This window comes from Tachysurus fulvidraco, chromosome 8, assembly GCF_022655615.1.
Source record: "Tachysurus fulvidraco isolate hzauxx_2018 chromosome 8, HZAU_PFXX_2.0, whole genome shotgun sequence".
NCBI lineage: Eukaryota > Metazoa > Chordata > Actinopteri > Siluriformes > Bagridae > Tachysurus > Tachysurus fulvidraco.
This window is the reverse complement of record NC_062525.1, coordinates 20639944-20664148: the sequence shown is the minus strand read 5'-3', so window position 1 is coordinate 20664148 and position 24205 is coordinate 20639944. Positions and strand designations below refer to the sequence as shown.

The window sequence follows — 24205 nt, the reverse complement described above, 5'->3', positions numbered from 1 at the left end:
AAAGTAAACACTTCTCATGAAACTATGACTACTATTGTGAGCTCTGTGTTTGTGTTTCCTCATATTTTGGGGACATTTTCCCTTTCTTTCCCAGTAGGGCCTATTTTTAATTTCTTTTACCCCATGTCTGAGTTTTAGGTGTGTGAGCGAGTGTGGGCTCACAAAATGCTTCTGGACACCAACAAGGAGCTGAAGAATAATAATGAGATAAAAGAGGAAATGTTTCTGAATGTACACGCTTCTTCTTATAAACATTATGGCTGCTATTCTGAGCTGTGTGTGCGTTATATCGCCGCCCCCCCCCATACATTTTAGACTATTTTCATGAGTAATGTTTCAGTATTTAAAAGTGTCTCAATGTGTGTAGAAGTAAATAAAGCCAACATGCATTGACTGTACTTCCAGGAGTCCCGAGATCAATCTGAGGCGAAACACCAGAATGCTGTGCAGTCCACTGATGCGCTTGAATGCTCTCTATATGCTTTCTATATGCTTTCTAAGACTGACAGAAACTTAAGCACAAACAACCCTGCATAAAACATGATATGAGGACTTTTCATGTACGATGTATGATGACCTGTATTGTTGAATTCTATTTAAAAGTTCCATGTCAAACATGTCTTCTGCTCACTCACCATCAGCACTGGAGCTCCCCAGGGTTGTGTTCTAAGCCCCCTGCTGTACTCACTGTACACATACAGTACGACTGCATGGCCACTTCCAACTCTACCACCATCATCAAGTTTTGCTGACAACTCAGTTTGGGGTGGGCCTGATCTCCAACAACAATGAGAGGGCTTACCTAGAGGAGATAAAAAATAATCTACTCCTTAACCTCAGCAAGACAAAGAAAAATTGATAGTGGTCTTCAGCATGAAGCAGAAGAGGAACTACCAACCCCTCATGATCAACAGGAGTCTAGTGGAATCTAGTGGAATCTAGGTGTTCACATCATGCAGGACCTGTCCTGGTCCTGTTACGCCAACAATGTGATGGCTTGTAAAGGCCTGGCAGCATCTCTGACATCTCAGATGATTAAAGGACTTTAAACTGCCTTCTCAGAACTTTAAACTGCTTCTTGGAACTTTCTAAACCTGTACTACTAAGAGCATTCTAACGGGAAGCATCACTGCCTGGTTTGAGAACAGAACCAAACAATACAGGGGAGCACTCCAGAGGGTTGTGTGTACCATCTGCACTGTGCTACCTGACCTAGAGTCAATCTACAGCAAGAGGTACTGGACCAAGGCCAGGAAAAGAGTGAAAGTCCTCAGTCATCCAAACAATGGTTTCTTTTCTCTGTTACGTTCAGAGAAGTGCTTCTGCTCCTTGAAGGCAAAGACTGAGAGAATGAGGAGGAGCTTCTTCCTGCAGGACATTCGGGCTCTCAACTAGGAGAACACCTAGAGCCTGGACCTTTTCTGGGGTTTTTTTTTACACCACTTTCTACCTCAACTGGACTTTTTGCACAATTAGTACTAAATACAAATTTTGGCACATTACAACATATATAACATTCTATATACATATTAACATGCATCACAGTGTTTCACTGTATACCTCTTATATCTGCTTATATTTTTTTTATTTCATATTTTGTATATTTATTTTTAATTGCATTTCCACTACATTTGCCCTAGGTGCCATAGATATTCTATTTCTACACACTGTCTAAATTATGTCGTTTAAATGATATATTTCTTATTCCTTTACCTTAGTGTTAATTGGCAGTTTTTATAACCAGGAATATTCATTCTGCTTAGAAACCTTCTGATTATTGTTCATTAATTTCCTCTTCAATGGTTCTTGAATAGTTCATTAAAGGTTCTTAGCTTCCTAAAACTCTTCTCCCTGATTGCATACTGTACGTGATGTGTGTTTATTGCAAATGAGTGTCACAAAAATGCAGCATTTTTCTACATCATCTCCTTCCCACTCGCGAGAGTTCGAAACACGGCACACTGTGTTTGGGTTCCACAGAGAACAGTTTATAAAAATAATGCAAATAATTAATTAATATTTGCACAAGGAACACAAAATAAGGAGCTGTGCAAAAGTATGCTGTTATTTTGGTAGTATTATAAAATATTGTGTGCCTTTTTAGCGGGTCTGATCAAACCTACACATGGATATCATTGCCTAGAGTTTAATGTGTTGGACTATTGATCGGGTGGACATTAGTTTGAATCCGGGGTCCACAAAGCTGCCAATGCTCTGCTGAGGATGCTCTTGAATAAGGTGGGTAATATCTAAACGCTCCTAAAGGGACAAGTTTAGACTTGGATTTGTCGATGGTCTGGGAACAGTCAAAAGGTTCTGTGGTAAAATTCAGATGAACTGTATATAATATGGGAGCCAGAGTACTGCCCGAGGTGACGACAAGTGCAGAAGAGAAGTAATGGAGGTTTTGGTGTAGAATATCAGATAGAAAGTCTACTGGAGTGACAATAGGTAAAAACAAAAGTAAACAAGGCCCAGGTGTAACCTTAAAGCAGGGAATTTTGGTCGGCGCTAATGTTAATTACATGAAAACAAATTATGAACTAGTGTGTCAGTTACTCTGGTGGGTTACTGAGTGTGGTTTTCTGAAGAATGAGAGTTTTAGTGGTAGACAAATAGTGAAATTAGGATGTAGATTAGAACAGAAAGGGACAAAGGGTAAAGTCAAATTTGCTGGCATCTAGTGTGGAAAGTTATTGTGGAAAGCAGAAGCAGGAAAGCGAGCCAATAAGTCAAGACACGTGACCGTCACAATCTTCAGTGTTCTTAGTCTTTTCTCAGCAACGATCAAGAGAAATGGGAGGCACCTGAGCTAAATTTGGGTATGAATACGTATGTGCATGTTATATTTGGTTAGATTGTCCTTTCTCATACATTTGCAGACATTTCTAGAATCCTGTTTTCACTTTGTCATTATGCAGTTCTGAGTGTTTATTAATGAGAGGGAAAAAAAAATATATGGATGATTGCAGTATCAGGCTGCAACATTAAACTTTTTGAATGCACTGTAGACAAGATATCAGAGACGATTCCAGGCATTTCAATTGATTTTACGTTACTTGGACAACATTTTGATGACTTGTTGAAAAAAATAAGAGAAAATATGTATAGAATAATTCTTGCATGAAGTAAAAAACAAAACAATAAACTAGATCTAGATGTTGGTATAAAGCAAACTCTTCACAAATACAGGACAGGTGTGAGGTTTGAAAAACAATTTGCTATAGAGAAAATTACTTTTTGTGGAACTTTCAAAAGGACAAATTTGATAATTCCTGGTCCAGCTGGATTACATATATACATTCATGTGAAAAAAAAAAATAGGATTAATTATGGATAAATATTTAGAACTTTAATAAGAAATTTAAACATGGCAATTTCTGATCTTGTTTTAATTTGTACCTGTAGATGAAAGTGATGTAACTGCATGTAAACAACGACAACAACAACAAAAAAGACTATTTTCACTTATTGAACAAAAGAAATCAACAAAAATATATTTTTTAAAAAGTTAGTTTCTCCTACTTTGGCTGAAATAACCTCAATGAGACGTTTTTTGGATACATCAACATTGATGTGGCCATTACAGAATCCTCTATTTTTAACTTTTCAGCCAGTCCTTGGTGGATTTTCTGATATGTTTTAGGTCATTGTCATGTTTCTAGATCCAGTTTTGATTCAGCTTAGATTTTTGGACAGATGTACTCACATGTTCCTCAAGCACTTTCTGATACAATGTGGAACTCGTAGTGGATTCTATGAGGATAAGCTGGACAGGTCCTGCTGCAGCAAAACATCTCCAAACCATAACACGTCAGCCTCCATATTTCACAGTTGGTATGAGGTTCTTTTGCAAAATGCTGCATCTGGTTTTCATTCCCTGTTATGGTGTTCAAATAATTCAGTTTTAGACTCATCTGTCCAAAGTACATTATTCCAGAAGTCTTGGCTTTTGTCTCGGTGCTCACTTCACTTGCTCTCGTGTTTTTCTTAGACAACAAAGGTTTACGCTTTGCACACATCCCATAATAAAGTTGTGCAGACACTTTCGAATTGGGGATTTATGCATTTTGATGTTAACGATAGCAAGAGCTGACTGTAGGTCCCATGATATTGTTGGGTTTTTGGAGACTTCATTAAGCATCTGCTAAGCAACTGCTCTTGTGGCAAATTTGTTTAGATGCCCTGACCTAGCCATATTGGCAGTTTTAAATGTTCTCCACTTGTAAATGATTACCAGACAGTAGAATGGCTGATTACAAATTCTTAAGTACAATTTAAGTATAAATAAATGTTGGGGTGTCCTTACATTTACCTCACAAAAAATTGGATTTCTCCTTTTTAAAATGACATGAACTGTAAAACTTTTCTTTGCTTTTATTTGTTTAACAGGCTTTTCCACATGACTAAGTCCTATGAAACCAAATACTCTGTGATATAAATGTAGAATGTTTTTTTTTTAAACATCCAAGTCAAGACAAGATGTCAATAAATAAAATTAAACAACACACATTAGATAAAAATTAGACTGTTATGTTAATAGCAAAAACAAGAAAGCTAGAAAAGAAAAAACATTTTTAAATTAATTTACAGGCTTACCTAGGAATCCTGTAAAATATGACTAATATTCACATTCGGTACAAATAAATAAAAACTTAAAAAAAACAAAACAAATGTAGATCACACATCAGAAACAGATGTCATAGCCAAAGTTTATTTATCTTTTTTAAAAATTAGTAGAAAAAGATAGAAAATATTTACAAGACAAACAAATATTCTTGAAACACTTCCGCATCAAAATTTCTTTTGAGAGGTTTAAAGGGTGAACATTAAAGGCTAATGAAGGAATTAAAACTGAATGCAAGTTTTAAAATATGTACATTCTAGCACCATGACGGTAAGGTAAACAGGCTAAAAGTCATCCTCTGAATCGGAGTCCAGCACGTATCTGACTGGTTTTGTGTTGCGTGCCGTTTTGCTTCTCGGTGCCACAGAGGCAGAAGCCAATTCCAGGGAAAAGCTGTCGTCATCGCCTTGCTTACTTTTCTAAACACATCAAAAACATATTTGGTTCAGCTGTTTCAGTCGTTCTCAAGTGTGCACTGAAGAGATCGTGAGTTTTCATCTACTTTAGAACAGTGGTAGAAATCACAATGGAGGATTAATACTGTGGCTCCTACTAACCTTTATCCCCTCCTTTCAAAGAGCATAAAATAATAATAAAAAAAAAATAAAAAAGCCACAACACATGGTTGTTTTTAAAAGATATTCCATTACTCATCCATACTGCCCCTGCTATACAACCTCTTGAAACTGTGTGTGTAATGTTCAGCAATAAAAAGCCATTTGACTTTAATAAATAACCAAAATTTATCCTAAAGATAGAAGTTTGAAAATCTGATGCACACACAAATAAATATATAAATAAATAAATCAATCAATACCTTTCCTGCAGCTTTGCTTTTGAGGCGGGCCATGAGGTTTCCTCCATCCGAGTCGCTGTCTGAATCATCGCTGCTCGTGAGCACTTTCCTTTTACGCACTGCTGCTTTTTTGGCTGCTGGTGCAGGGGCAACAGTGTCAGATTCACTGGATGTGGCCTGTTTCTTGGCCGTGCTCTTTTTAGCGGTGGAAGGTTTGGACAGCGCGTCGAGGATTGATGGCTGCTTGACATCTATATATTACAAGAAAACATAGATCTGCTTAATTATAGTCGGTCAAGCAAATCACAGGTTCATCCTAACATGCTCACGCAGATACTTTTGTTTCCATAGTAACAGCCCATTCGCAGGGCTGCACAATGAGCGATATTGTGATGTTTACTCAAAAGTGTTTTATTAAACACTGTTAAGAAAGTGCTGATTCTGGAGACGGGACATAAATGAGTGGAAAAACTTTAAACATGTTCGAGATAGACGCGTCTACAGTAAAACTTACCCGTCGCCGTTGCTTTCTTTTTGGGAGCCGTGGTCGTCTTCTTCGCCGCTGCTTTCTTCACCGGTTTCTCTTTAGGCTTGGGTGGAGGTTTAGAAGCACTGATTTCAGCTGTATGCATGCACATGTAGATATTAGTGATAAAAACTGCAATTAAATTATCACTAATATGCAATATTCAATTCGACAGGCTTCTTACAGGTGAGCATGCTCTTCACGTCTTTGTCCAAATTGTCCGTCTTTGTTTTTGTCACCGTTTTTTTCCTAAGAGAGAGATTTAGGGGTATCGTAAAAAGGAATGGCTGCAGACCTTCAGATGTGAGTAAAGCAGCGAAGACCTTTAACGTGACTGGAGGTTTAAATCTTGAAGCTGTGGGAACAATCAAGGTTTCTTCCCCTTTATTATTACATGTTAATGCACAACTCACAGAGGTGGGGCGGGTGAGTCCTGCTCACTCTCAGATAGAGCACTAGGTTCTGGGACAAACAAATCCTCGGCATCGAGTTCTGGAGCCTTCTTTTTGCCCAAACTCTCCCAGTTTCCAGCTTCATCCTCACTCTCAGATAAAGAGTACTTAACATCAGCTGAAACACAAATTCAGACATATTTAACACCGACCAAAACACACGGTTACTAGAGTTTAATGTTGTAGAATGTAAAGTCAGGGCGGTTATTTGCACAGGAAAGCTCACTTAAGCGCACTTAGTTTTTGTGCATTTCTAGCTATTAAAACATAACATTACTCACACAGTAAAGTGGCAACTTCAGTTTTCAGAAAACGTCACCGTATGAGCAATTGGACATCTTTAATCATGTGTCTACTGTGCAAGTCCCTGTGAAGGAGCTTTTACTACAGTACAATTAACAATAAATCACCTTCTGACTAATTGGGGGCATCCCTTTGGACAGAGGGTTAAACTGCATTTACCTTTAGCTTTTCTGACCCGCTGCTGTTTGGGAGCCTCGGAGTCACGTGCATTTGTGGGCATGTCTAAATCATCTTCCTCGCTCTCCTCCGCAGATGACAACAGATAATTCTTGACTGGTTTAAACTTCAATGTGGTCTGCTTTCCTGACTTAGAACCTAAAAAGGAAAGCACACACATCAGATGCTCTGAAACAGCAGGTTAATAAGACCAGTGCATTACACTGTTCCAAATGAACAGACATTAATAAAAGGTAGTAGATTTCGTTTTATAAAGTACCTTTCTCTTTGGGTTCCTTCTTGACTTTTTTGGTCAGACGAGCGGCAAGTCCCATCTCTGGAGAGTCTCCTGCGTCAGCGTCCTCATCCCCAAATTCCATCTTCATCACTACACTGCCATCTTTCTCAGACTGCCAAAATGCATGGGTTTAGTTAAACACACAGGAAAGCAAAAAGCACCGTAGTATGAACACTGACACCACACACACCTTAACTTTGCCCTTCTTGGTGACACCCTTTTTGAGAGCCTGGTCCTTCATAGCACTGGTGATGCGTGGAATGACACGGCGGCCCTGTGGGGTGGGCATGGTCTCATCCTTCATCTTCACCACCTTGGATCTGCCTCCTTTGACCTTGACCTGGGTGACTGAGCTCTGGGCAGCTCGCTCAGCCTGCTCCACACGCTGCAGCGAAAGAAGAAATTTCTTACATCAGTTTCAAAAATTGCAATGGTTCCTGCTGTGGTATAAGAAAGGAATAACACTTAGGAGGAAAATAATCAGACATTAATATTTTTATGTATCGCTAGCCATTGAGTGCAAGATTTACAAGAGAGCATTTTCATCTGTATGCTTTTCATTAGGTCTCTAAGAGAGTTCAGGCTTACATCCAGCTCCTCGGTAAATGCAGCGAGATCCTCCTTCCACAGATCTGAAGGAGACTTCCTCTTCAAAATATTCAGCTCATTCATCTATTACCAAAATATAATTAAAATAAATAATTAAAAAAAAACCCCACATGATCTAGTTTAGCCATGATCATGGCTCATGTGTTTAATTGTTATTGTTTATGTTATAAAAACCTTTTCATCTCTTTGCTTGCACAGCTCGTCTTTCTTCTCTTTAGTGAGGAACCACATGGGCATGCTCAGAAGATAATTATAGTCAGGTCCTGAGGTCTCTTCCTCTTTTTCTTTCTCCTCAGTGTCATCTGTTGCCTCTTCTTCCACCACATCCTGGAAAGAAACATGCAGACATTTACAGCTCACACATGCAGAACAGAGTAAAAAGCCGGGCTTGTTTCATTTCATATCCTGTTAGTACCTTCTCCTGAGATTTTTTCCAGGCCTTAACAGGATCTGAGTCATAGCCCATCTCCTGCAGCATGCAGATTAGCTCCTTCTTGGGCTTGTTCTCTGAAAAAGGGTAAATAAATAAAATTAATTAAAAACCACACACACACACACACACAAAACCCCCTGTATTATGAAAAAGGGGACAGTTTGAATCTCTCACCGATGACGAGTGTTCCCTCGATCTTCTCCAGAATGAAACGTGCCTGGTTGGAGAGCTTGGCGCTTTCGGCTCCCAGCATGCCAAGTAGCCAGTCCTTTCTCAGCACATAATACTTTAGACGAAGTTCAAAGAAGTCCTTCATGACGTCCTGCACAGTCTCATACTTCTTCAAACTGCCCACATGGTCAAACAGCACCTGTACATCAAGCAGGAGGTTTAGAACGACAGTTAAATGTTGCCACACACTCGTAAACTAATCACACATACAATCAGTGGCTGATGTGCATTGACTTTACCATGGAGTTGCAGGTGAGTGGGTTCTGGAGCTTGAAGACTTTGTGCAACCCTGCTGCCTCAGTCTCCCGCAGCCTCTCCTCAGTCATTTTGACCACGAAGCGTACGGTGGTGTCCGTGTGGTACTCTTTATAATCTGTGATCAGAGCAGGCACCTTCTCAGAGCCGTTCAGCATCACCTCCAGCACATTCTCCTTGTACGTCTAACGGGAACACAGCGCACATGCAACCATTACATTTTTCCTCTTTTCTGTGCGTACATTGTAAGTAAAGTTAACCATTAACTACTGAAAACATTGACACGATGAAAATACGACATCCTTGTACAGGTTTCCTTTGCACATCTATGTAAAATGAGCTAGTCAAACGATCCTCAGCATAGATGCATGAAATCTGTGGTGCTGTAACATGATTTATGGAAACTTTATATGAGGAGGGTTACAAAGTATTGGTGAAAGGTAGAGAAATTAGATAATCAAGTAAAACAAATGGACAGTGGACAATAAAATAGCTCATGACTACTGACCTGAGTCCAGGTTTTCACGGGCAACTCCGAGATCTCTATGGTGGTGGAGTCAATAATGGCCACCTCACCGCTGTTCATGTACTGGTTGGTTGCCAGCTCCTCAATGGTACCTTTAAAGCCCTTATAACTAGGCAACTGTATAACAGAATAACATGTTTAAGAAAAAAAAAACCACACACTTCCCTTCATCATTGTATGTAATTCAGAGACCAATCTAAGCGAAGTTACTAATCACTGGCTGTTAAGCTCCTACAGAGTAAATTTGGTGGAACTGTTTTTCCTGTCTTACAGATAACACTCATTGTTTGGTGTAACTGACCATGGGCAGAGGCTCCTGGCCGCCAAGCATGCGGTGGACGTTGTTGACAATTTCACGCACGTCGTAGTTAGGAATTCGACTGGCCCAGCCTGTGCCAATGCCATCAGAGCCATTGACCAGTACGAGTGGGATGATGGGAACATAAAACTCTGGCTCAACACGCATGTTGTCATCATAGTTGTACTTCAGAAGGTTGTCATCCACAGCAGGGAAGAGTAGCCGAGCCAAAGTACTAGAAACAGAGAGAAGTAGAACATTTATCACAAAACTTTAAAATAAAAAAACCTCTATTCAGCTGTTTGGGTCATGCTCAGTCCTTAATTCGATTTTAGTGAACTATTTTAAAATGCATAACTTGGTTCAATAACTTTTCTATACAACCACAGATAGATAGAATAGATGCAGCTTTAATACAACCATGAACTGAGTGTGCGTGCACACGCTCTTGTACCTAAGCATGGTGAAGATGTATCTGGGGCTGGCAGAGTCTTTGCCACCGTGAAGGCGTGTACCAAACTGCCCCAGAGGTTGCAGCAGGTTCAGATTGTTGCTGCCCACAAAGTTCTGTGCCAGGCCCACGATGGTCATCATAAGTGAAACCTAAACACAAATTTTATAGAACTCTGTAGTTAGGAAAGTTACAGAACAGTTACAGTTCTGAACACAGAAATAAATAAAATGTTTACCTCTCCATGGTGATAGGCAGACATCTCTGCTACAGAACCAGCGAGCTGGGCCACCTTCACCTCACGCTTATCGTTTCGTTTCAGGCAGCAGAACAGTACCTTCCTCTGTCCCGGCTTCAGACCTGACACACAGACAAATTAATTAGTCGACTGATTATTTTGAAAGGAAAAGAAGGAGGGAAATAAATAACATAAGACCACTAAAATGTACACAAAGAGTAGTGCATGTAAATAACAGGTTCATGCGAACAGTGTATAAGCTTGTCCAAAGAAACTATGAGTAACCTCTGCAACAAAAACTCCACCTGCCTGCCTAGACTGACAGGACTAGCAACATGTTCTCACAGTGAAACTACATCCTTTTGCATCCGTGTGTACTTTTGTAAAATATAGACATCTCACCGTCCACCAGACATGGGATAGATCGCTCATTGTCCGAGTTGGAGAAAAGCACCAGCTCCTTGTTGACAAAGTCATGGTAGGAGAGCGATGTGGTCGTCTTTCCGTACAGATACTCCTGCTCTCACAAAATACACACACCAGAATTAGCATTTTACACAATTAAATCAGATATTTCTATCTAATTATTGCCATTCTAACCTCGGGCAGGTTATGCTCCCGGCGCTGCCGCCTGTTGATCATAAAGCTGGTGAGCCACTCCTTTCTCTCTTCCACTTTCTTCTTACTAAAGGCCTAGGAGCAGAGAATAAATTGCACTGAAGTAAATATTTTATAAACTGCAGTCATTTCTGCAAAACATTTCTGTAAAAATAAATAAATAAATAAATAAATAAATAAATAAATAGGGGCCGTGATTACAAGGGTGATCGCCTCATCATCGGCCGCTCCAGAGTATTTAAACGGGATGCGATGTCTCGCCATGTCCGAGAAATACTCTTTAGCCTCCTGGGCTGTGCTGGTACCCAAACCTGGAGGTGAAACAACAATTACTCACCAGGTCAGAACAAAACAATATAAAGGCTTAAAACAAAACAACATTTTGACAAACATCCCATATGATAACCTGTGCTGGTTTTTATAGGAGGAATTAACAGTAAATTCAGACCCATCACCGTGACTTAATCGTGACCTTATTACCTCAACATGTGCTATGCAGAACTTATTTGGGGAAAAGTCTAGCTGCTTACGTTTAGCGTCGGACTACCACAGGTTTTTAGGGACAAACCTTTGTAGTACTTGATCCTCCATGATTTCAGACTGCCCTGCTTCTCTTTCCACTCTGTGAACTCTGGGATGCTATAAAAGGAGTGTGACTGCTTCTTATTCGATGCCTGCAGAGAGAGTAAATAAAGGCCCATATGGGTATGACGATGAGACGGCTAACGGTTTGGAAAGCTTGAAGTTTGAAAGTTTCACATATTGATGCTCACACAATTTTTGACTAGCATACAAAACCATGCAGATTGGAGAACAGTAGCTGTAACAAGACTGTTCTGTGCTTATGCAATGACCCTTATTTTACTATCTGTTCATACTGTACATCCTTTTACACATTTAGTAATGTATAACTGTACACAGTGAACACAGAGTTTCTTAAGCTTGTGAATATTAGAACACGCACCTTAATAATGGGTGTGATGAACTCCTCAAGGAAGTTGTGGTGCAGCAGTGAAGGCCAGTTGTGGTGGATGAAGTTGATGAGCAGCCCTTTGATATGGGATCCATCCTGATCCTGAAGCAGGTGGAAAAACCACACGTTAATAGAAAAATCGGAACATTACACTCAGCTGGTAAGCAGATTAAGACTCATGGCTGACCTGATCTGTCATGATCATGAGCTTGCCATAGCGCAGAGACTTGAGAGACTCAGGGTCACTGTAGTTCTTCCTGTACTGCAGACCCAGGATCTTAATGATGTTATTGATCTCAGCGTTGTCCATGATCTTGAACACACAATGATTTTTTTTTTTACCGAATGTGTAAGTACAATCATTTTCATATGTAACGACAGTTTATTTTGTGTGTAGAGGTTTCAGCCGGCACAATAGAGTATCTGATTATTCCCACCTGTTTGTGTGAGGCTTCCCGCACATTGAGCATTTTTCCACGCAAGGGGAAAACGCCGTAGCGATCTCGGCCCACCACGCCAAGTCCAGACACGGCCAGGGTCTTGGCCGAGTCTCCCTCGGTAAGGATCAGAGTACAGCCAGCAGAGTTCTTACCACCTAAACATACATGCAGCACAAAAGCTTAAAATTCAAGCCAAACGTTTACACACACACACAAACCACAGAGACAGTCCTGTGCTTTAAAGCAGACTAGGCTAAAACCTTATACAAGCTAATGTAAGCTATTTTGCAATGAAGTGTTTAATACATTAATACTAATGTAGTTCTAAGATGACATCTGTACCAGCATCGTTGGCATCGTCCAGTTTTGGTACGCCCTTGATCTTGGAGTGTTTAACAGCTGAGCACTTCTTGTTGAGCTGAGTCTGAGCCTTAAACTTCACCCAGTTCATCACGCTGTCCACGATGCCACAGCCGTTCGCCTGTGAACAGGGAAAACAAACAAAGCAGTGCTTACTAAAACATGTCTTTAATTGAAACTCGGGTCTAGTAATGTCAAATCTTTTTGTTTTAGGTGTGTGTGCACGTGTGTTAAGAGACAAAGACCTGTTTGATGAACTTCTCACTAAGTGTACAGGTGGAGCCAAAGCTCTTCTGCTGCAGCGTCATGTTCTCTTTGGTCTGAGAATCAAAGCTGGGGTTCTCAATCAGACAGTTCACAAATAGCCACATATGGTTCTTCACCTGAAAAAGACACACAAATCGCTCAGTGTTTCAGGAACAAGGGATTCAGCATGAGTAAATTTGGCAGCATGCGTCCTGGGTTACCTGGAAGGGCTTGACTACTACACCAGCTTTGTTCTTCTTCTTCACCACTTCAATCAACTTGGACACAATCTGGTCAGCAACATAGTCTGAGTGTCTGCCACCCTAAAGCACACAAGCACAGACTTTAAACAATTCTAATCTAGAGAGCAAGCCAGGCTAGTTGTCTTGCTGAACCAACACCTTCTGCTAAAGAGCCACAGGACTTAAAGCAGCTTGGAGCTAACTTCCATGAAAGGCGGTAATGAATTAATGAAGTTGTACATTGGATGTGCACCTTGGTGGTGGCGATGCTGTTGACAAAGCTGACTTGCTGGAAGCCTTTCTCGCTCATTGTGAGACAGACCTCCCAACGTGGGTTGACTATCTCATGGACTACAGTAAGAGGAGAACCCATCTCGTCTGTTCTGTCCTTCACATACAGGTCTACATAGCTGCGAAACCCACTCACCTGTAAAACACAATTAGAACAGAACATTAATGTTAAGTTTCCCGAATCTCTTTGAGGCATTTCAGACTGCACAACATCAGAGCAGGAGCACTTACAGGCAGTTTGGTTCCATTGAGAATCACCTTGACACCTTTGGTGGCGCCAGCGATGTCATACGCACGCCTTGTCAGCAGCGCCACCGTGTCACGGTCCAGAGACTGCATCTTGAATTTGGTCAAATCAGGCTGGAAGGAGATGCATGTGAAGTCTTCGCCACTGAACGGCTTGATTTTGGCCTCGCCTGCACGACCCATGTTGTTGTACCACGTCTGTAGTGTAGAACATGTCAAATAATTTATTCTTATACCAAGTCTTCATACAGTTTAAATTCATTCAAATGTGTTGAGATCTCTACCATTTCAAATAGCATCATTAAGGAAAACTTTTGTACCACACACATTCGTTATATCCAGACCATAATGATAATATTCTTCACCATTATGTTTAAATCATGCTGGAATTTTACTAAGTAAGGAATAAAAAAAAAAAAATTCATGCTGTAATTGTAAAGTAATGTTTGAGAAAATATTTTCCTATAACAGCATTTTTTATAGGAACAGACGAGCTTTCAGACCTGTTTAAAACACTGCTTGGACTCCTTGCATGCCGTCTCCACGGTGAACTTTGTGCTGAAGATGTTGCACAGCTTGGCACCATATCCATTACGACCACCTAGTGAAGGAAGAGAAGGGGAAAAATAAATCAAAGTGCCATCTATAAGAATTAAGCACATCTCACAGCTCCAGGGCATGACTCAAAGATCGGTGTCGTACCCGTGACCTTCTTCTGGTCGTCATCGTAGTTGCTAGAGGTGAGCAGCTGGCCGAAGATGAGTGCCGGCACATACACTTTCTCCACCTTGTGCTCCACCACAGGAATGCCCTTTCCATTGTTCCAGATGCTGATGCTGGTGTTCTCTCTGGTGGGGAACAAAAACCGATCATAAATGGTACAACAATTTTGCCTCCCAACCCCCAACTTATTAACTTCTAAATGTTTACAGAGGATTACAGCACTCACGGGTCAATGGTGATCTTGATGCAGTTCATGCTGCTGTCTCTCTGCTTGTTATCTGCAGCATTGACTGTAAATTAAATAAAACGGTGTGAAAACTTTACATATTATTACAATAAAGTGATGCATAATTATTTTCCCCCACCAAGACTTACCATCACAATATCCTAACTTTCTAGAGTATAACATGCCTTGTAGTTTTCATTTTGTTTTAAATGAAACAAGCAAATCAAAGATCGTTACAACAGCCTCCAAGCTAATCATTACAAAAGTAAAAAAAGTAAACTAACATGTAATGATGGAGCAGAAACTCAAAAACAGAACACACTGAATTCATTATAGAGAGACTAGTGTTACGTGATACAGGACCGCACGAAGTACACTGTACTTTGACAATTTTTTAGTAAAGAACTCGGCTGCCGAGGAAACCGAAGTAAGCGGTCAATCGAGGTTCGCACAGACGTACCCAGGATCTCATCAAAGATCTTGTAGAGTCCAGGGACAAACGTGATGTCCCTGCAGTTCATCCCTATCACTTCATCAAACACCCACATTTGCTGAGAAATGACAAGAGAATAGAAGATGTGTGTTTAGTTACAAAGTTGTACAAAATATTTCCACAGCCCTGGTCATGTATGCGTGGTGGGACACTTGTGACTATGTAAGGATACAGACCTGTGTGACGGGTTCCACAGAGCCGATGTAGGTGTCTGGCCGGAGCAGGATATGTTCCAGCTGTGTCTTCTTCTGGTAAATGCGCTCCACAGAGAGCCGTTTATCATCCTTCTTTGGCTTGCTCAGGGCCTTGTTCTCAAACAAAGTCTGAGGAAACGATTGAAAGAAGATATACAAGTCGATTGCTGTGGTACAAGAAAAACAGCTCCACAGGGACCATCACTTTTATTCCTTCCATCTCAGGCAAAGAATTTGTGATGATGACTTTTGCCAAATGTTCAGCACTTAGAATAGTATTTAAATTAAAATCTAAAATACAGTGAACACTTCATTTTCCATTAGTTTTTTTTTTAGTGATCCAAAGTGATAGCTTTAAGATAATCAGTGAAATTATTGTGTGTATAAAGTTTAATGCTTTGTAAAAAGAACAGAACAGATGGTTTATATTAATGGCGGCTCTGATTACTGAGTTTTCCACACGGACTGACAAAGGAAGTTCATCAACATTTTTATTTGAGCTCAAACTTTAGTCATGATGCAAAGTCGACTTCACTCAATTCTGTGCCATTCCATGAGACAGGATTTTGTGTTTTATGCTTAACTTATGCTATTCAGCACGCGCCACCCCCCCACACACACACACGCACGCGCGCGCACAAACAGCTCTAAAAACCAACATGACACTCAAAAATGACAATTACATATAAACTGTAATTAACGTGTTTTTTTTTTGTTTTTTTTTTTACATTTTTTTTATCTTTTTACCTTCAGTGGTCCTTCCATTGTAGCCATTATAACCACCTCAGGTTGAAATGTTTGCCTTTCAACGCGAATTATTCCTCAATTAACTAACTAATTTAGGTTATGGTTAAATCACCACATCTGAACCTGCAAGCTTCCTGATACTAAATTACACCGAATAAAACTTGTACAGAACCTATCTAAGCGAGTTTTGCCCTAGATTTCTGCCTCTACCGCCAACGGAACTCCAGCTAAACTGCACCAGCGCGAGCGACAGTTATTTTCAAATTTCAAACCAGAGCAGCGCTTCCTCCCGCCACGACGGATTAACCAATCACAGTGGAGAGGAGGCGGGCCCACGCGACATGAATAGTTTTTAATTTAAAATGGTTTCTTTTTTCTTTTCTTTTTTTTTTATGTATTTTTATGTAAAAGAATATTAAAATGTATTATTTTAAAAACAGTCGGGAATTCCGAATATTTGCCATGATTCAACGTAATCGGCTCAGCACATTAAGAGTCGACTCTGTGTGCTCCCAAACGGATCACTAAAAATCTGTCTTAAAGGTGCAATAATATATATTTTACGAATAATCATGAAATAACTGTTGAACTTGATTCAAAACAATGAATTAAATCATTGCACTGGCAAAAGTGTATTAAGTCAGTGACAAAATCTGTTTGTTTATAGCCTTTGGTTAAGTGTATATGTTTAACCGTATATTATAATATGTAATATATGAATATAATACAATATTATACTATATTAAAATATTATATTATATATAATCTTATATATGGTCAAAGTTTTGCATGAGTAAACGTTTTTATTTAGATCAATGTGTGTTTTGTATCAGCATTTAATTTTCATTGAGTTTAGATTATGTCTTTTAACCCTGTAAAGCCCCCCGTTGCAGAATAACATCACTTTTAACAATTTTTTAAAAAGGCCTGCGAATGTTTTTTTTCTCAAGACCATATTTACATAGTTAATGGGTTCTATTGTTTGTCCTCATAATGCTATTGGATAGAAGAAGTGTTTATAGGTCCGGTAATCTGGCCATGAACTCACTCTACCTGCAAACTTGGCGTTGAGCTCATCTCTATTTTTTTGCATCACTGGATTTGTCAAGATGCAAAAAAAAGAAAATTCCTCACATATTTTTTTCTGTGTTTATTACAATGTCTGGAACACATACATATTTAGTTATTTTGGAAAACATTAATCAAATTTGATTTAGAGATTGTTGTAATTGAACAACACTAGGCCAGAGTGGTAGTCAAAATAACCTGTGCACCTTACACATTACATAAGGACACTGCATCTCTCACATGGCCACAAACTGAAATTTAAACTGTTAGATGATTCATTATAACTAATTTCTAAATGTGCTTTTCTGTTAAACTTGTACTTAGTTTAGATTAGACCATAATTACACACAAGAATACATTTTATGTGGTATTTGAAACTCCATCATATAGAGCAGTATCTGAACCTCAGTGTATCTTTGTAGTTTTTTGTTATTTAACGTCTAAACGGTCCTAAGATTTTTAATGAGTGCTGCCCAAGTAGCAGTTTATAGCATTAGGAGATAGAAAAGCAGGCTCTGAATGTTCTGGATGTTTTGCGGTGATGCCTGTTGCATTGTTCAGGGACAGCTGTAAATGGTCTTGAATATGAACCTGTGATATGGGGGATGCATGTTTTCCTTTTAGTATGATAAGTAGATAGCATAATAGGCCATCCAGAGAGTATTGTTTGAATGAAGTGGTGGAATTTTGATTAGCATTTGCATTGAACTGATAATACTTTGATGGACAATACTTAGTTAGTCTATTCTTTCAGTTTATTGACTACAATATAAGACCCGTATTATTCACTACTTTATTTATTTCTTTATTTCTTTATTTTTACTTTTTCCATTTCAGAATGCCACCAGTGCAGAAAGGTCGGCTATCCACTGTGCAGGATGTGCTTGCTGCAGTCCAAAATGGAGAGAGCGATTTTGAAATGGACTCATATGACACTGATGCAAGTGAGTCAGAGAATGAAGATGCAGGTGAAATGGACAAAGAAAATCACCAACCCATTGACTGCCCAGCCAATGAGGATCTGTACATCAAGCCCCAACCAAAGAAACACACCTTGCCCCGTGACAGATATCGCTGGCTGAAAAAGGAGTTTATCAGTCCCAAAACTGAATTGTGACAGAAGACATGATTGAGGCTCTGACAAGAAACACAAATGAGTACAGCTTTCAAAAAATGGAACATCTGTAAACACCAATAACAAGGGAATTGAGAAGATGCTTGGCATGCACCTGAAGATGGGTCTAATTCATATGTCTGGAGTCCGTATGTATTGGGAGACAGACACGCGATACACCCTGTTTCTGATGTGATGTCCCGCAACAGATTCCAATCTCTGTTGACTTCATTACACTTTACAAACAACTTAACTGTGTCAGAGATGGAAAAGCTCTGGAAACTCAGACCATGGCTGAATTCATTCAGGGAGAGATGCCTGCAGGTGGTACCTGAAGAACACAACTCAGTGGATGAAATGATGATTCCTTTCAAGGGGAGATTCAGTAACATCAAGCAGTATATGCAAGCCACACCCGTGGGGGGGGGGGTACACACTGTGTAGCAAGTGCAATGTTCGCCTGTGCCTTTTAGAAGAAAAGAACTGTTTTGTGGACTATCACTGCAATTAATCGCAGACTTCAAACCACACTGAAAGTGACAGCAGAAAAAGTTTTTCAAATATACATTTTGTTTTCAATATTTATATTAATAAATGCGTATTCATAAAAATAGGATTGTTGTGTGATTATTACTCATGATATATACTATTATGGGGCAAAGTAAGCAATCAACCCTGCAAATGAATGCTTAAATGCTCTGTATATTTGTTCAGACAAAGTGAGTACAAATGCAGAAATTCTTTTCCCTAAAAACTTACTAAAATGTAAAAAATTTGAAAAATCTTTAATTTCTACATCAGAGGTCTCCTAAAACAATATATGAGAGGTCAAAAAGAGAATTTCTTATTTTTTTCAATATTTGGGTTTTACAGGGTTAATCATTTATGGCATTTGGCAGATGTCCTTATCCAGGGTGACTTATATTTTTATTTAATTTTTTTACACAATTGAGGGTTAAGGGCCTTGCTCAGGGGCCCAGCAGCAGCAGCTTGGTGGACCTCAGATTCAAACTCACAACCTTCCTATCGGTAGGCCAACACCTTAATCACTAGGCTTTCCACATCCCACACCTCTCACCATACACTAAATTCAAAATCCTGAGATGCTTTTTTGCTCACCGCGGCTGTAAAGAGTGTAACTTCGAGTTACAGTAAAATTTTTTTTCACTATTCTGAAAATCCCAGGAGATCGGTTTCTAAATTCCTCTAACCAGACCGATAAGTTACTGATAAGTGTCCCAACTTCCAAAGGAGGACCTGAAGGCATTCTGTGCCATGACTCAAGTCACTGAGATCACATTCATGCTAACTGACCTGAATCTGCATGATTTTATGCAAGACTGGCTGATCTAATAGTTGCAAGAACAAACAGACTGGTGGTCCTGTTATAGTGATTGTAAATTGTTTTTATTCTAAAATTTATTATATGATTAAATTAAAATAAGTGCATTTGAAACCCATTTCCTTCCATTAAGAAGCGGAGTATACATTATGTTTATGAATGAGTCAAATTCTTTTGGTCTTTGAGTCAGTGCTTTTACTAAAGATCCTGTGATTCCCTCAGTAAAATTTCATAAACATGCAGTTTTCAGAATTATGTACCACTTGCTGGGTTCGTAAATAGATTATTTAAAAAATAAAACTCGCAAGGAGCCGTTTGGGAGTCAAAAGAATCAACTCTCATCAATAAGCCGAGCCAAGTGCAAAAAAAAAGAGCTGAAATTCCCATCAGTGAACCAGTCTTTAAGTGGAAATAGAGGATGGACTGATTCATGGACATATATTACGTTACCCCTCCTCCACTCTCTCTCTCTCTCTCTCTCTCTCTCTCTCTCTCTCTCTCTCTCTCTCTCTCTCTCTCTCTCTCTCTCGCTCTCTCTCTCTCGCTCTCTCTCTTTCCCCCACATCATCTCATCACAGCCTTTGGGTGTGAACAGAGCAGTTGTCCTGGACCCAGATGCTCCTCAGGTCTCGGAGAGTGTGCTTTTCTGTATGTGTGTGTAAGTGTGTGTATGTGTATAGGTGTGTGTCTACTGTATGAAAGAGAAAGAGAGAGAAATTTAAGAATCAGCTTGAGATCTAAACGGCATATCAGGCATATGAGCAACTCTCTGGGACAGCGCTTCTAACCAGAGGTGGGTTCCCTCACTTCCTCCACCCCCCCACCCTCTCTCTCCCTCTCTCACTCTCTCGCTTTCTTCCATTTTCTTCAATGAAAAATTTATGAATTTATGGTGCCTTCTGTACAGTTAAAGGGAATTACACAGCTGCTGTTAACTATGTCTCTCTGAAGGTATTTAGAAAATCTAAGCACAATCTAAGAAAGCAGCACAAACTCATGATTTACTAAGTTGTGCACCAAAATTGTGGTTTTTTTTTTACTTTTACTAATTATTATTATTTGTTGTTTTGGATTGTACAGTATAATTGTTTCAGAGTCATCAAAAATTACGCTTTTCGTTTCAGACGTTAAATGTCGTTTTAGCTTCATTCTGTCTTTGGCATTTTGTCGTTTTTGAGTTTTTATATGATTCAACTGTCATATAAATGTTGTTAAATATTGCTAATATTCATTTGTGTCTGTGCTGTGATGTCGTTTATGATTATTGTTATCTCAGTGTGGGTTATAGAGTTAAAAAACGATGGAATAAGATACAACAACCCAAAAATTTGCTCTTTAAGAAAAATAATCTACAACAAAGTGGGTGGTTTGATGAAGTAGAGACTCTATTCCCACCCTGAAAGTGACTATATTCCTATGACAGCATAATTCTTCCTTTACCACCAAAGAAATTTAACAACAGTTACTGGTTTTTAATTTATAAAAGAATGACACATCCGTTTCTTAGTTACATGTAACGTTTGGAATATCCTTGTTCCTGTACTCACTTACGCTACAGCAGCTATAAACAGTCGTTACCTCACCAGAGTCTCGTTGACCTTAAAAGTCCTACATGAACGAGCTGCTACTATAGTAATAGATGAGCTGTTACTAATCTCTTACTATCAAAACCTTCTGTCTGAGAACTTCTGTTATACATAGAAAATGATCATGTTTAGAAATGCCTTATCAAATGCATGTCATATGCTGTACATCTTTTTTGTTAGTGTTGTTTTCTTTTTTTGCTCAGTGAGAGCAGGAACCGATTTGCTGACCAATGCAGAAGTCAATTTTATCTCCAGCCATCTCCATATTGATTTGTTTGCTATAGCATTTTCCCTGCCTGTCAGCTACTTAGCAGGGATGCTGTATAGATGTGCGTGTATGTGTGTGTGTGTGTATGTGTGTGTGTGTGTGTGTGTGTGTGTGTGTGGGTTTATGGCCATTAGCTTCGTATCAGAGGTGCACTGATGCATTATGGGGTCTTATTGTAATACAAATTGAGTCGAGTCCCTTGACAGAGAAACAATGGATGTAATATCATTTTAAAAATGTGTTGAAATGTGTGTGTGTGTGTTCTGAATTTCATGAATTTTTATCCCCCACAGAGTTCTTGTTTTTTCGAGCGTGCTCTTGGCTATGGGTGGAGGGGCAGCTGTCGTTGCTGAGAACCCTCTTAGCATTTTTAGGTTAGCTGAACGTTATCTAAGCTTTATGCTTCAAACTATTTGCATTGCCTTGCACCTAATGTACATACATAATCATCTGTAAAAAAACAAACAAAAAAAAAGTTGCAGTATATTTGGAACCTGTTATGACCATATCGTTGGAATTCTGAAAGATATTAACTACCCAATTGTTAACCACTTTGATCAGTAAATAAAGTGACTTAACTCCATGAGATAATCTGAGATACATCATCTGCGATATAATTAGCTTTAATATATAGATACTATGAGTGCATGATATCACCTGAGATACGGTAACCTTTAATTAAATAAATAAAGATACTATGTGACCTTGAGATAAATAACCTTGAGATACCGTGGGCTTTTAGTTAAGATACTTAGAGACCAGAAGATGATCTGAGACACACTGACCTTAAAATGAATATACAATGGGAGTATGAAGAGCTTCAAATGAAGATCCTCTGAGATAATCTGAGGTACATTGGGATTCCAATTAAGATACTACTTCTATTGGATAAAAAAACTGCAGTGAATGAGGGCTTTTTGATGGTTCATACTTGTTGATCAGCTGATGGATTTAGTATAAGGAAAGGACAAGCTGCCCTCTGGATTGAGTTATAAACAGGGTTTAGGGGACAGTATGGTTAAAGGGACCACGAGACTTGTTAAGAATTTAGGATTTGCTGCTTATTCAGTCTGCGATATATTTTCCTTTGCAGCATTTAATGTTTACACTCATGATTATTCTAATATATGTGGAAGACACCAGATGGCACAAAGACTCACTCTCCTGTCCTCTTCACCCAGCCAAAATGTGTGTGCATGTATGTCTGTGTGTGTGTGTGTTTGTGTATGCCAACCTCTCTTGATCTGACCAACTGGTCAGCACTGTGTGTGTGTGTGTGTGTGTGTGTGTGTGTGTGTGTGTGTTTGGTGTGTTTGAAAGAACAGATAAGGTGGACAGAAGGACATGATATTGGTTCTGTTAATAAAGTGTAAATAGGTTCTAAAAAGCTCTCATAAACTTTAATGCTCTCGTAAGTTCTCATAAACATATCATTAGTGTATGGATTAATAATAAATAAGGAATCAGTCGACTCAGTAAAAAATTGGTCATCTTATTGGTATGAATAAGATTCCTCTGAAGATTTTACGATGATTCAGCAAGAAAAAAAAATCTTTACGATCAACTTATCATTTCATTTAAATATATAATCTTATGAAAATTGTATGTTTACTGGCCTCTGAAGGGTCACGCCAAACAGCCAACCCAAGCGTGGCATGGTCTCCATTTAAAAAAAATTAAATTAAATTAAAAAAAAAGAAAATTATATATTATATATGATGCTAATCAATGTAATGTTGACTATAATCGATTTGAAACTGATCTAAAAATTGTAAATTTATTTGACGATTTATTTATTTATTTATTTATTTGTTTATTTATTTATTTATTTATTTAAAATTTTTTTATAGTCTTATTTTCTAAGTATACATTTCTAAAAATATTTCAACATAAATGCACCAAAATGCAAAAGTATTCAGGGATAATATATCATACGACTGTGATTTGCCATATAATAATAATATTATAATATAATATATTCATTGAAAATCAGTAAATATGTCAATTAAAAATGGCGAAGAATTTGATGTCAAAGTAAATAAAGAACTTCAATACACAACTGTACAACATGAAGTGAAAAAATCTTTTTTTTGACTGTCATAAAAATATAATACATATAAAATAAAAATTAGACTAACATGACGATAAAATTCAAATGTAACTATGATTTTAAAAAAATGAAATGAATCTGGTAAATGTAAACGTAAAATGCCGTCTGATTTCTTTCTATATATATTTTGGTCTGTAGATAAGGTCATCATGTCGTCTACCCCACTGGCTGAGACAGAAGAAGATGTGTTTGGTGAGTGACCTCCTCGCTCGCTTCTCTTCCCCTTCCCCCTCCTCCATTAGAGCATCATCCCAGCCTTTAATTTCCACACAGTGCATCACGACTCGTGAGTGGATGATCAAACCCAGAGCACTGACACCACCATGAAACAGGATGCCATACTGTACACGTGTTCTGTTCATGTGCACTTCTCCTCCTCCATCTAGAACCTTCATACTGTATACTGTAGCTCTTTAGCTTCCACGGTTTAAATCGACGCTGATGTTCTACATCTTCTGCTTGTTGAGCCTCTGTAGCTTTTGGCTAATTTTCTGAATGGATTTTGTTACAAGATTTTGTCGATTTTGCAAAGTGAATGTTGCTGACATCTTCATTGTTGTCATCGTTTACGCTACACTTACACAAACTACACTACACTTCACTACACAACACAACATCACACTACATTGCGTTGCACTAAACGACACTACATTACACTACGCTGCACTACACTTCACAACACTACACTGTGCAACACTACACTACAATAACACAATGTA

The 24205-nt window shown here is 38.8% G+C and overlaps 1 protein-coding gene across 3 annotated transcripts in view; it reads right to left on the bottom strand.

Annotated features, from left to right (window-relative positions):
• Positions 1-4694: 4694 nt before the first annotated feature.
• top2a (DNA topoisomerase II alpha) overlaps positions 4695-24205 on the bottom strand; it is a 29717-nt gene continuing 10206 nt past the window's right edge. For 2 of the 3 annotated variants that reach the window (XM_027176891.2, XM_047817353.1), the window contains exons 2-35: positions 15234-15380; positions 15025-15115; positions 14565-14628; positions 14318-14463; positions 14119-14216; positions 13601-13813; positions 13332-13505; positions 13058-13159; positions 12836-12973; positions 12573-12711; positions 12228-12385; positions 11978-12103; positions 11782-11892; positions 11386-11491; positions 11019-11128; positions 10800-10892; positions 10602-10716; positions 10200-10321; positions 9965-10113; positions 9514-9745; positions 9195-9329; positions 8671-8871; positions 8375-8570; positions 8183-8274; positions 7942-8094; positions 7747-7830; positions 7349-7543; positions 7141-7270; positions 6864-7019; positions 6363-6519; positions 6134-6198; positions 5938-6045; positions 5445-5674; positions 4695-5046 (exon numbers count right to left, since the gene is read on the bottom strand). In XM_027176891.2, coding sequence (XP_027032692.1) covers positions 4912-5046; positions 5445-5674; positions 5938-6045; positions 6134-6198; positions 6363-6519; positions 6864-7019; positions 7141-7270; positions 7349-7543; positions 7747-7830; positions 7942-8094; positions 8183-8274; positions 8375-8570; positions 8671-8871; positions 9195-9329; positions 9514-9745; positions 9965-10113; positions 10200-10321; positions 10602-10716; positions 10800-10892; positions 11019-11128; positions 11386-11491; positions 11782-11892; positions 11978-12103; positions 12228-12385; positions 12573-12711; positions 12836-12973; positions 13058-13159; positions 13332-13505; positions 13601-13813; positions 14119-14216; positions 14318-14463; positions 14565-14628; positions 15025-15115; positions 15234-15380 — 4671 coding nt within the window. In that variant the 3' untranslated portion in view covers positions 4695-4911. Of the gene's footprint in view, positions 5047-5444; positions 5675-5937; positions 6046-6133; positions 6199-6362; positions 6520-6863; positions 7020-7140; positions 7271-7348; positions 7544-7746; positions 7831-7941; positions 8095-8182; positions 8275-8374; positions 8571-8670; positions 8872-9194; positions 9330-9513; positions 9746-9964; positions 10114-10199; positions 10322-10601; positions 10717-10799; positions 10893-11018; positions 11129-11385; positions 11492-11781; positions 11893-11977; positions 12104-12227; positions 12386-12572; positions 12712-12835; positions 12974-13057; positions 13160-13331; positions 13506-13600; positions 13814-14118; positions 14217-14317; positions 14464-14564; positions 14629-15024; positions 15116-15233; positions 15381-15998; positions 16261-24205 lie in introns of those variants that run through there. The other variant, XM_027176892.2, reaches the window with a different exon arrangement.